The sequence below is a fragment of the Dendropsophus ebraccatus genome, chromosome 5, assembly GCF_027789765.1.
Source record: "Dendropsophus ebraccatus isolate aDenEbr1 chromosome 5, aDenEbr1.pat, whole genome shotgun sequence".
Lineage (NCBI taxonomy): Eukaryota > Metazoa > Chordata > Amphibia > Anura > Hylidae > Dendropsophus > Dendropsophus ebraccatus.
The window spans coordinates 135,181,699-135,194,387 of record NC_091458.1 but is presented as its reverse complement, the minus strand read 5'-3'; the positions used below and the strand labels follow the sequence as shown (position 1 = coordinate 135,194,387).

Genomic DNA, 12,689 nt, shown 5'->3' with positions numbered 1-12,689 from the left:
TAACCCCCATCAGGCATGTCCCTGGTGGCCTAGTTAACCCCCATCAGGCATGTCCCTGGTGGCCTAGTTAACCCCCATCAGGCATTTCCCTGGTGGCCTAGTTAACCCCCATCAGGCATGTCCCTGGTGGCCTAGTTAACCCCCATCAGGCATGTCCCTGGTGGCCTAGTTAACCCCCATCAGGCATGTCCCTGGTGGCCTAGTTAACCCCCATCAGGCATGTCCCTGGTGGCCTAGTTAACCCCCATCAGGCATGTCCCTGGTGGCCTAGTTAACCCCCATCAGGCATGTCCCTGGTGGCCTAGTTAACCCCCATCAGGCATGTCCCTGGTGGCCTAGTTAACCCCCATCAGGCATGTCCCTGGTGGCCTAGTTAACCCCCATCAGGCATGTCCCTGGTGGCCTAGTTAACCCCCATCAGGCATGTCCCTGGTGGCCTAGTTAACCCCCATCAGGCATGTCCCTGGTGGCCTAGTTAACCCCCATCAGGCATGTCCCTGGTGGCCTATTTAACCCTCCATCAGGCATATCCCTGGTGGCCTAGTTAACCCCCATCAGGCATGTCCCTGGTGGCCTAGTTAACCCCCCCCAGTGATGCCTCTGGTAGGCCTAGTTAACCCCCATCAGGCATGTCCCTGGTGGCCTAGTTAACCCCCATCAGGCATGTCCCTGGTGGCCTAGTTAACCCCCATCAGGCATGTCCCTGGTGGCCTAGTTAACCCTCCATCAGGCATATCCCTGGTGGCCTAGTTAACCCCCATCAGGCATGTCCCTGGTGGCCTAGTTAACCCCCATCAGGCATGTCCCTGGTGGCCTTGTTAACCCCCATCAGGCATTTCCCTGGTGGCCTAGTTAACCCCCATCAGGCATGTCCCTGGTGGCCTAGTTAACCCCCATCAGGCATGTCCCTGGTGGCCTAGTTAACCCCCATCAGGCATGTCCCTGGTGGCCTAGTTAACCCCCATCAGGCATGTCCCTGGTGGCCTAGTTAACCCCCATCAGGCATGTCCCTGGTGGCCTAGTTAACCCCCATCAGGCATGTCCCTGGTGGCCTAGTTAACCCCCATCAGGCATGTCCCTGGTGGCCTAGTTAACCCCCAAATAAAAAAAATAAACATCCTACTCACCTTACCTCCGCTCCCACGCTGCCCATGTCCTCTTCTGTCCTAGGTCCTCTGTGCCGGTCTTCTCCTGCAGGCGGCGCGCGATGAAATGACGTCATCGCGCGGCCCGCAGGAGACTGAAGACACGCGCCGCTCTGCTGGGGAAGAAGCCCGCATAGACAGCATCCTCCTGTATCCGGCAGCTGTCACAGACACCGGAGGATGCTGTGTATGCCGGCTCCTTCCTCCTCCAGAGCGGCGCGCATCACAGGGGAGCTGCGGGCCGCATCGGGAGGTCTCAGGGGCCGGATGCGGCCCGCGGGCCGGAGGTTCCCCACCCCTGCCCTAAATGAACGATCAGCCGATGACATGATCATCGGCTGATCGTTCTCTCTATTTCACAGAACGATTTTTGGCCGAATCGGGCCAAATGGGGCCGATCCGGCCGATTATCGTTACTGTGGAATAGGGCCCTTATACATTAAAGGCTCCAGTCTCCCCTCACCCCTCACCCCCAGAAGAAGCAAGTCTCTTTGTTAGAGGCCCCATGGGAATGGGATTGGGCCAATAAAGTCTCCCCCTCAGGCAAGGCCTTTAGCCCTGATAGCCTTACCCTGCCCTACTGTAAGATATTTGTTCCCCTTGTTTGTAATCATTTCCTTTCTGGAATTTAACTCCCTCCCTGGAGGTTCCCATCCCCCTTATGACTCCCACATTACAGTCATTCCCAAGGGTGGTAAGGACAAATCTCTATGTAAGAACTGCTGCCCCATTTCCCTCCTGAACTTTGACCTTGAATGTAGATCTTCCCGCCTGACCCCCTTCCTACATGATGTCATTCTTTATGCCCTCTCTTGAGGCACAGGATAATACGACCGGAGCAATCAATATCATCCATGATGTCACTAGTGTCTCTCTCCCAACCATGCTGCTCTTCACTGATGCCAAAAAGGCCTTTGACAGAGTAGCCTGGCCTTTTCTTACGACCTTACTCTGTTTTCTTGGTCTGGGTCCTGGGTCCCAACATGGTGGCTTGCATCGGTTCCTTGTATTTTCACCCTTCAGTACAGGTCTCGATCAATGGTCTCCTTTCTACGCCATTCTCCTTCTCTTTATCCTTATCCCCAAGCCTTTCCTCCATGTCCGATAAAAACTCATATTCCTGGTGTCTGCAATAAGGGTCCAGGCCCACAAGGTTGTTGCATATGCAGACGACCTCCTCTTCTCTCTCACTAACCAGACTGCCTCCTTACCCAACAGACTTTGCGAACTCTAGCCAACTATAAGCTAAACCTTCAAAAACCAAATCCCTTGAATATATCCCTCCTCCTTCCATAGCCCAAGCACTCCAATCCTCCTTTTCTTTTGAGTAGGCACAGAGATCCCTAACCTACCTTGGAGTGCTCAAAGCTATCACAGAGGACTTGCAGAGGTGACGAAGGGGTGTGTTTTCCTGGTTCAACCATTACTCCATCTTTTAGATGAATGTGCATACCGATATCCTTTTTCTGGCAACTCTCCTCACCAAACATGTGAGACATGCTCCAACTAAACTTTGGGTACAGATGGAGGCTGCCCTCTCTCCAATCTCCCTTTTGGTTTCCCTCCTTGGCCCAGCATGCAGGCTCTCACCAGACTGTCACAAATACCTCTCCTACGGATTCATAGCCCCACACCCCTCTCCACTGTCCCCTGTTTTATGTAACCCGTCCTTCCCCCCTGGATTGGAGGACCCCATATTTTATTGGTACTCTAAGGAGGGCAACTTTAGAACTAGGACATTTCTCCAAGCCTCTTCTTGACTTTCTCCTTATTCCTTAAGAAACTATTGGATCCCTGCTCTTGTGGTTTTGGAGAGCTCTACAGCTTCATTACTTTTTTCCCCACTCTCCCTCCCCCTTCCTCCTTTGCATGCTCTCGTACTCCATTCGAATCACTCTGTCTGGGTATTGGGCCTCTTCATGTTTCACTCTCTGTTCTCTACGCCATGTTGGACTCCCCACCGGAGAAACCTAGCCCTCCTTACCTATCTGCCTGGGAAGGTGACCTAGACTTCTCTATATCTGCAGCTCAGGTCTCATGGGTTTACTCATTCCCCCAGGAGATGGGGTATATGGTGCTTTACCGGTGCTATTGTGTTCCTACACCGATGCTGTTATGTACCTTCCTGAAGTCTCACCAATGTGCTGGGGAAAGTGCGGGGACAAGGGCTCACTCTTACATATTTTTTGTAGTTGCCCTACCCTAGCTGAGCTGTGGTGCTTAAACTCAACTTTTATCAGGTACCCTATAGTCCAGGATTATGAGGTACATTTTAGTCCTGTATACTTTCTCCTGCACATTCCTGACATCCAAGGGTTCCAGCTCCAGTGTTAAAACTTCAAACCTTTAATATACCTTCTGTCTGGGACTGCACCTGTGTTACCCTTGTGAAACTGGCTTTGTAGTTATATTTTTTTCCTTTGTGTTCTAAATTGTTTTTTATAAAATAATTTTTTTACCAAAGTGAACTAACATGTACAGATGGTATAAAAAAAAGTTGTACATTGCAAAACCATACAAGGTAGACCATGAATAAATTAGACCATAATTAATAGCAGTAGGAATTGAGTCTCACGGCAAGCTGTGCTGTATCTTAGGTGGGGATGCGGGCCAAGGAGTTTCAGAGTCGTAAGTATCAATTGGGAGTGTAATTGGCACCATAGGCCCTAGAACTTTTATTTATTTCCCAGAGCATCTCTGCAGCCATGTCCTGCTCATGTTTTTAGGACAGAGCTTTTTATATAAGAAATAGAGATGAGCACAACTTCAGTATAATTGAGTCTGATCATTGGGCATTTGAATACCGGTGGCTGAAGAAGTTAGATGAACATGGATACAGCCTATGGTCTGACGCTCTATCAGTTTTTTTCAGGTAGCCCTCAGGTCTCCATCCCACTTCCTCAGCCACCGGTAATCAAGTATCGAATGATCGGACAAGAGCATGCTCGAGTTGTGCTCATCTCTAAAAAGAATCTCCAATGCAGTTTTATGCACAAACGTGGCTGCAGGGAAATTTATTTTTAAAAAATAAATGACCCCCACTGTCTTTGGAATACACTCACCCCATAGAATGGAATTATTGGTGGTTAATGGGTCACACTGTGTTTATATGTTGTAAGTCCAACAATAGTATTAGGCCAACCTACTTTATTCAGGTTATGTCAAATGAAAAGAATTTTTAATAGTAGTGTATTATTCTGTTGCACAGGGAAAATCAAACCTTCAGATACGATGGATATGAACCAATGGACAGATGTAAAATTTTCTCCAAAAACTTCAAAGGAAAACAGCCATGGGGAGAAGCTGCTAACCTCAGAGGCGGGAAAGGATGTGGAAAAGTACAGTATTTTTGGCTTTATATTTTAATACCTTGAGAGCTTATTCCAATATTATGTATACATAAGGCTGGGTTCACACTACGTTTTTGCAATCCGTTTTTTTTTGTTCATCCGTTTTTGCAAAAAATAGATGGGAAAACTGATGGAATCATGTGCATCCATTTTTCCATTGACGTCCATTATAAATAAAAGGATCAAGATGCATCCGTTTTTTAACATACAAGTACTTTACCCTTTTTTGTGTATGTGTATTTTTGTGATCCGTTTTTTTTTTTTTTTTTAATTATGGAAGTCAATAGAAAAACACATCAAAACTAAAGCACACAATTGCATCAGTTTTTGCAAACAATGAACTGTATAAACGTAGTGTGAACTCAGCCAAAGGTCCCACAGACGGGAAAGCCCTGTAGTGGACTCCTTACCTGCCCAGCATCATGTATCAATATGATGCCAGGAGCTGGAAAAGTGTTTGAATCTTCGTGGCACTGTAACGACACAGCCACGGCTGCTTCAATACACTGATGCGAACATTCAACCACTTTGCCCGCTCCTGGCATCATATTAATACATGATGCCGGGCAGGAAAAGAGTCCACTACAGGGCTTTCCCTTCCATAGGCTCCTTGTTATACGGAATATGGGAAAAGCCCTAACGTTTTCTAACCCAGTGTCTGCTTTTCTTCTCCAGTGATATTCCAGAAGCTAAAAGTCAGTTTGCCTCCTCAACAAAATCGGCAGTATGGAAAGGCTTTATTCAGATGTTTGCCATTAAGCAATTCAAAGTGTCAGCCGTCCAGGTTTCTGGTTATAGCGACCACCTTTGCCAGGTTAGTGTTGACCTCAGCATAATAAATTCCCTAATCTTACAGCATAACGTTCACTATTTAACGGTCAGACGTAAAATAAAATAGCAGCTGAATTTTAATGCGGAGTTTTGGATTTTTTCCAGATAATTTTTTTTGTAAGTTTTCCATCTGCGCTATTTCATAGCTCTAATTGCTTTTCAGTATATCTCTGTTGTCACACCGGGCTCCTGCAGACGATCAATTACCTTTATTACAATACAGTAATTATCTACAATTGATTTTAAAAAACCATCGATCTGTCATAAAGTCATAAAACACGCGCAGTCATAAATAACAATAAAAACTCTCAGGCCTAATTTTATTTTACGCCATTAGATAGATCGCCCTTCACGTTGTCGAGTACACTTAATCTGCTAGAAATCTATCACCTCGATTTTTCTAAGTAAGTGTGTCGTAACACTTGGGAAAGGTTTGTCACCTGCCATATGAAAAAAAAAAAACCAACAACTTTTATTACTCTCTTGATAGACACAACTTATTTTCCTCGTTCCTCTCTGGAGTCCTTCCTTGTTCAATGGTTCGTCAGCTTTGTTTATTGCTTTGTAAAGTCTGCAATTGATTTATAGATTTTCCCTTGTTCCAATGAAAATGCTGCATTTCCCTCAGTGCTGCCATCTTTTATGCCATGTATTTTTTCTCGGAAGTTTTTTTTTTTGCACTTGTGTTGACTGCTTAGAAAGTTAGTCTGATTGCCATTTACAGTTGCCAACCTATTCCGAAAGCACCGATTTTTTTGGTTGCACATAATCGTTCTGTGACTATAGACTGGAAGACACAAAAGCTAATTATCTGTTGAGTTATATGTGTGTTTATAGAAGCCTTGAAGGAAAACTATACACTCGGAATAAGCATTCCCCTAGGTCCTCTAACCTACTTACTAGGAGTACCATCTAAAACCTTGCTTTAAGTGTCTGTCTTGATGTTATCTTACATTCTGATTGCTGCCATATGTCTGGTTGTATTATACTAGAATAAACTGTATAACACCTCCTTGTCATAGATTTATGCAAGAATTAAAGGGGTTGTCAATGGATAAAATATTGTATTTCTATAACATCACACAAAATGGAAGAATTTTTCAAGTGAAATCATTTATTAAAACTGCTTCTGCCTCTAGCCTGGGGCTCTTTTGATTCCCTGTAAGAAGAACAATTTAAAGGGGAGATGTCACGAGGTTGATTCTTATGTATGGTGTTAAATTAAAGATATTTTAAATGTACAAGAATTTCTATGTATAGTTTGATAGATATAAAGTCACCAATCCCCCCATGTGCTGTTTAGTTTGATAACCTGTTGGCCTTGGCTGAGGCCCGCCAGGCATCCACTTTTTTGGGTCAATCATGCTCAGGTCAATCACAGTCACATGGTCTGTCCCATTAGTACTGGTAGTTGGTTTTCCCTTCACATTCAAGCAAGCAGGATTGTGGGAAAGTGTCTGCACTGTTGCATGGCAACAACAGGGTCACAGTTCAGGGAGGAAACCAGGAAGTAATCAGATGCATAAGGAAGAAAAATGGTACAGTGATGGAAGCTTCTTTACTAAAAACAGCGTATTTGTCCTCCTTTTCATTTATGTATGTTGTATACATCTGATTGTACATTCTTTGCTTTGTGACACCAACCCTTTAACCTCTTTGCTTGCCATGACATACATAGAGACATGTCAAAAGTTTTGATTGGCCCAGGCCTGAGTGTTCAGACCCATACTGATAGTGAGAACGAGCCAGGAGATGATTGTCTTAAAGTGACACTGTCACCCCCTATTTGCATTTTGACTGCTCTCCACAGGTGTAAAGGGTAAATCTTACAGCTTTCATTACTTATTTTATATTACACCTCATGGTGCTTGTTCTGGTAAAAAGTTGTTTTTATCACCTGTGAATTGGTATATGTGGGCGGGGCCTCGCGACCTATGTGCCACATCGCTCCACCCCTAGTGCCACTTAGCCCCGCCCCCATCCGTGACGTCATCGCCACATAGACTTTAGGCTGGCCCTTCCAATGGCTGCTGAGGGGACGGGGCCTATGTGACGATGATGTTGCGGATAGGGGTGGGGCTAAGTGGAGCTAGGGGCGGAGCGATGTGGCACAAAGGCAGCGAGGCCCCGCCCACATATACCAATCCACAGGTAATAAAAATGACTTTTTACCAGAACAAGCACCATGAGGTGTGATATAAAATAAGTAATGAAAGCTGTAACATTTACCCTTTACACCTGTGGAGAGCAGTCAAAATGCAAATAGGGGGTGACAGTGTCACTTTAAGTGGGGCTGGCTCCTAATGTAAGTCTATGGAACCCAACTCTTTCACAGGCACAGAGCACTCAGACCCGGCACGATCAAAGCTTTTTACATCAATGTCAAAAGTTTTTTAAAACAACAGTGACACTTTAACAGTATGCAGCCATACTAGCACCCTGAACCTGACAGATGGGGTAGGTAAATGTAAACATGCCTGGGATGAACGGAGATAAGGAGAATTCTAAAGGCCCTATTACACGAATTGATAATTGGCCGTATTTGGCTGATACCAACCATTACAGCTAATAATCGCTTTGTGTAATAGAAGCCAACGATCAGCTGACATGCACAATGTCGGCTGATCGTTGTCATTCAACTGGCTGAAACGCCAACGATCAACCTGTTAACGATCTGCTGCCGTCACTCCGTGTAATAGGAACAGACCGCCACTATCTCCTATGGGCTGCCCGGACGATCTGACAATCACCCAAGCAGCCCCACCGTGCCCCCCCCCAGCTCTTACCCGCTCCTTCTCACTGTCAGCGCATGTATTAGCGCCAGCAGCGGGCGGGGGAACGAGGAGCAAGCGAGAGGTTACCTGACAGGTCGGCGCTCGCTTGCTCTTCACATCACCTTGTGAATTTTGTATGGTGCTCATTCACTTCGGAGCCTTCCGTGTGCCTGGGCAGCAGATATTGAACTTGTAAGGAGTACCACTCTCAAGAGTCGATGCAATCAGTATTTCATGTAACTAAAATGTATGTGAATTTTCTTTGATTCCGCAGAACAGTTTACAGGGTGTTTTACCAGTTGGGTACAGCATACTAGGTACTGAAATGGAATAACTGGATAATGTAAAAAGTTTTACTCAACACCATCTAATGTACATTAAAGGGATTGTTCGCCAATTTGTAATTTACTTCTATAAAAAAAAAAAATCTCCAGTCTTCCAGTACTTATCAGCTGCTGTATGTTCTACAGGAAGTTGTGTTTTCTTTCCAGTCTGACACAGTCCTCTCTGCTGCCACCTCTGTCTGTGTCAGGAACTGTCCAGAGCAGGAGCAAATCCCCTTAGAAAACCTATCCTGCTCTCCAGACTGGAGAGAATAAACCACTTCTCGTAGTACAGCAGCTGATAAGTACTGGAAGACTTGAGATTTTTTAATAGAAGTAAATTACAAATTCTGGCACTTTATCGCACCAGTTGATTTGAAAGAAAAAGAACATTTGTTCAGTCCCTTTAACCCCTAGACGACCCTGGACATACAGTTACGCCATGGAAGTCTGTCACCAGGCGACCCAGGGCGTAACTATACGTCCTGGGTGTTTCTCCTGCTATGAAGCGCGCTGCGGGTGTCCCGATCTTTAAAACAGACCGCCGGAGGTCTCTCAGCTGCCTCTGTGTGGTCCGATCGGCGATTTGCTCACTGAGCCTGCACAGCCTATGGCATAGCAATGATCAGTGTGTGTAATCAAACTAGTGAATGTAATAGTCCCCCAAAGGGACTTTAAATGTGTGTAAAAAAAAAAGTAAAAATCACTAATACACTACCCCAAAGCCCCCCCCCCTAATAAAAGTTTAAATCACCCCCCTTTCCCATTATATAAATAAAACATATAAAAATAAATAAACATATACTATACCATAGCGTGCGTAATTGTCCAATCTATTAAAATATAACAAGCGTCATCACTAACGGTGAACGGCGTACACGAAAAAAAGAGAGAAAAAAGTGCGCGGATTACCGATTTTATGTTACATTATATATAAAAATTTTTTTATAAAAAGTGATCAAAATGTCCGATCATCACAAATTTAATATTAATAAGAACTAGAGATCATGGCGGAAAAAATGACACCACATACAGCCCCGTAGGTGAAAAAATAAAACAGTTTTAAGCATCACGATAGGCCCATGTTATTAATAATTAATTGCCAAAAAAAAGGATTTCATTAAAAAAATATATATAACATTAGAGAATCTGTGTAACCTGCATATGGTTGTGTTTGGACTGACCTATAGAATAGTGGTATCATGTCGCTTTTACCATATAGTGCATTACGTAGACACAGGAACCCCCCAAATTGCATTCTTTTTTTACGGTTTCACCAATTTATATCTTCATAAATAATATATTTGGAATTCCATCATACATGTTATGGTAAAATGAAAGACGCCATTACAAAGTACAACTATTCCTGTAAAAAACAAGCCCTTACATGGCCTGTAGATAGAAAACTGAAAGTGCTAGAGCTCTTAGAAGGGGGGGAGGGAAAAACAAAAACACTAAGATCAAAATTTGCGCGGTCCACTGGGTAATTTTGGGCCTGGTCCTCAAAGGGTTAAATTAATTAAAACATCTATAGGGTCAGAATGCTTGCTACTCTCCTAGATGATACTACGAGTAGACTAAGCTTATGTATTAGGATTGATCCACCATTGGCTTCATCCTTTCATAATTATGTCTATGTTTCATCTTTTATTTATTTTTATTTACTTTATACAGAACTTACCAAAGCTGATCACAAGCAGAGGTTTCATCACTCAGGAATCAGTCTGGGAATATGTGGATCTCATCTGGCCTGCCTCCACTAAGGTACCGGGCTGCTCAGCAGATTACTAGAATCACTCTGTGTGTGTTTATATCAGTTTTCCACCATATTTACAGAAAAAGGCGAGTATCACGATTTCTGCGTATGTCAGGACTTAATTTTAAATTTTTAGTAAAAAATAGTTAAGGTGTCACTGTCGTATTTTTTATTTTTTTTTGCAGAAATCAATAGTACAGGCGATTTAAAGAAACTTTGTAATTGGGTTTATTAGGCAAACATTGTCTGCATTCAAAAAGACTTTCCCCAGGTCCCCCCCCCTCTCTCTCATCCACTGCTCATTATCAGGAAATCTCGACTCTTTTACATCATTCGAGCCCTGTGTAACCTATGGAGAGAGGAAGGGGAGGTGAGAGATTAATCGCCAGCAGAGGATAAAGGATTACACAGCAGGACCTGTGTGAAAGCCAGTATTCAGAGGTCAGAGAGGTCTTTGTTGTCCTGTTTTGGTGCCTCATCTCCCTCAACCCCTCTCCTCTCCATAAGAGAACCATGAAGACAGGGGGGAGAGCTTCACACTCCTTTTTCATGATAAAAATGCATTTTTAAGCTAATAAACTCAATTACAAAGTTTCTTAAAATCGCCTGTACTATTGATTTCTGCAAAAAAAAAATTAAACGACAGTGACACTTTAAAGTAACATCACTGATATTGTACCTGGATTTTAGGCAGCCTCTCATCACTACGATTATTCTAGAAAGTGGCAGGCATAGAAGGACACTTCATAACATTTCTCATACTACACATTCATTCATCAGTCACCAGACATGGAGGAAGGTCAGTGATCTGTCTGTATGAGAGCAGGATGCTTTGCTTTAACCCCTTCCCTCCTGGGCTACTTTTCATTTTTGCACTTTTGTTTTGCCCTCCTCATGTTTAAAAGACCATAGTGCTTGCCTTTTTGTTTTTTTACCTACGGACCCATATAATCTCTTATTTTTCGTGACACCTATTGTACTTTGCAATGACAGAATTAATTTTTCCATAAAAGCTATTTATTTTCATTTCATGGGGTTTCGTGTTTATGACGTTCACCCTGTGTTAAAACTGATACGTTTTTTATGTTCCTCAAGTCAGTGATTACAATGATATGCCACTTATATGACTTATTTTATCTGATGGCATTTAAAAAATAAAAAATCTTTAAAAAAAAAAATTCTTAAAATTGCTCTATGACCATTCTCAAAACGCTTTTATATTTTGGTCTGTTTGAGGTGTCATTTTTTCCTGCTGTAATCTGTACTTTCTATCGGTACCTCGCTTGCATATATGCAACTTTTAATCACTTTTTATTGCCATTTTTATGGATTTGATGTGACAAAAAAATCCTCAGTTGTGCATTTCAACATTTTTTTGCTTACGCCGTTCAACGCACAAGATCAGGAATGCGATCATTAAATAGTTTGACAGGAAAAGTGGTGGATTCTGGCACTCCAGACGTGAGGCTAAAACTTAACTTTTAATAAATATGCATTAAAATCAGATGTCACTAGGCAGACCAACGCGTTTCACGCGACTGCGCTTAATCATGGTCTAACTGCTTGTGAGCAAAAGGTTGGTTAAAAACATATGGCATACAATTCTGTGGAAGCCACGTCATAATACATGGGGGTGGATCCTGGGGCAAACAGAATATGTTAACCCTTGAGGATCTGGAATATCTGATGCACGTAGGATAGCAGAACAACTATACCTGGGGGTAATTAAATTTTTTTTATAAGTAATGAAATAACAAGTCATTTTTGTAGTTCATCCCCCTAGGTCTGCGTGTATCTAGGCGGAAGATAGTTTCGGCTTCTTTATGTAGCAGGATCTTGCGCCAATCTCCTCCTCTATGTGGCTTGCTGATTTTAATTATGCCATAGAACCCAAATGTATCTAAACTGCCACTGTGTACCTCAGGGAAGTGTTTTACTGCTCCGGATGAATTGATAGTGTTGCCTTTTCGTATGCCAGCGATGTGCTCACTGATGCGGTTTTTTAATTTTCTGATGGTGCAACCGACGTATTTGAGATCACACTGGTTGCATTCAATGATATAAATAACATGATTGCTTTCACAGTTAATGAAATTAGTGATCTCATAAGATTTAATGTTTGTGCTGTCAGTGTAGCGTTTTTTGGTGTCAGTGTGAACACATACCTGGCAACGACTGAGACCACACCTGAAATTACCCTTAATGTTGTTACTATTACTTGTGTTGGGAGCCTGATACATGCTTGGAGATAAAATATCCCCCAGGGATTTACCTTTGCGTGCTACACATCTGTGGCCTTGCTCTAATATTTCCGCCAGAGTATCATCTTGTCTTAAAATGGATAAATTTTTGTTTAATATGTTTACAATTTCAGGATACTCCGGGGAATAGATAGTAGAAAAGGTGAGAGGATGGGATTCTTTTTTATCTATATTAGCAGGGGTATTGTTCACACGGCCGTGTAACAAAGTACTCCTGCATTTGTTATCCACAATCCTCCTAGCTCTTGT

General features: G+C 43.2%; 1 protein-coding gene across 4 annotated transcripts in view; it reads left to right on the top strand.

The window, feature by feature from the left end:
- The window catches only part of SPOCD1 (SPOC domain containing 1), a 75,821-nt gene that overhangs the window by 47,002 nt on the left and 16,130 nt on the right, over positions 1-12,689 (top strand). For all 4 annotated transcript variants that reach the window (XR_011363202.1, XM_069971326.1, XM_069971327.1 and 1 more), the window contains 3 exons: positions 4,354-4,483; positions 5,171-5,309; positions 10,098-10,187. Coding sequence is in view for 3 of the 4 variants with exons in the window: in XM_069971326.1 (XP_069827427.1) it covers positions 4,354-4,483; positions 5,171-5,309; positions 10,098-10,187 (359 nt within the window). In the remaining variant the exon portion in view is untranslated. The remainder of the gene's footprint in view (positions 1-4,353; positions 4,484-5,170; positions 5,310-10,097; positions 10,188-12,689) is intronic.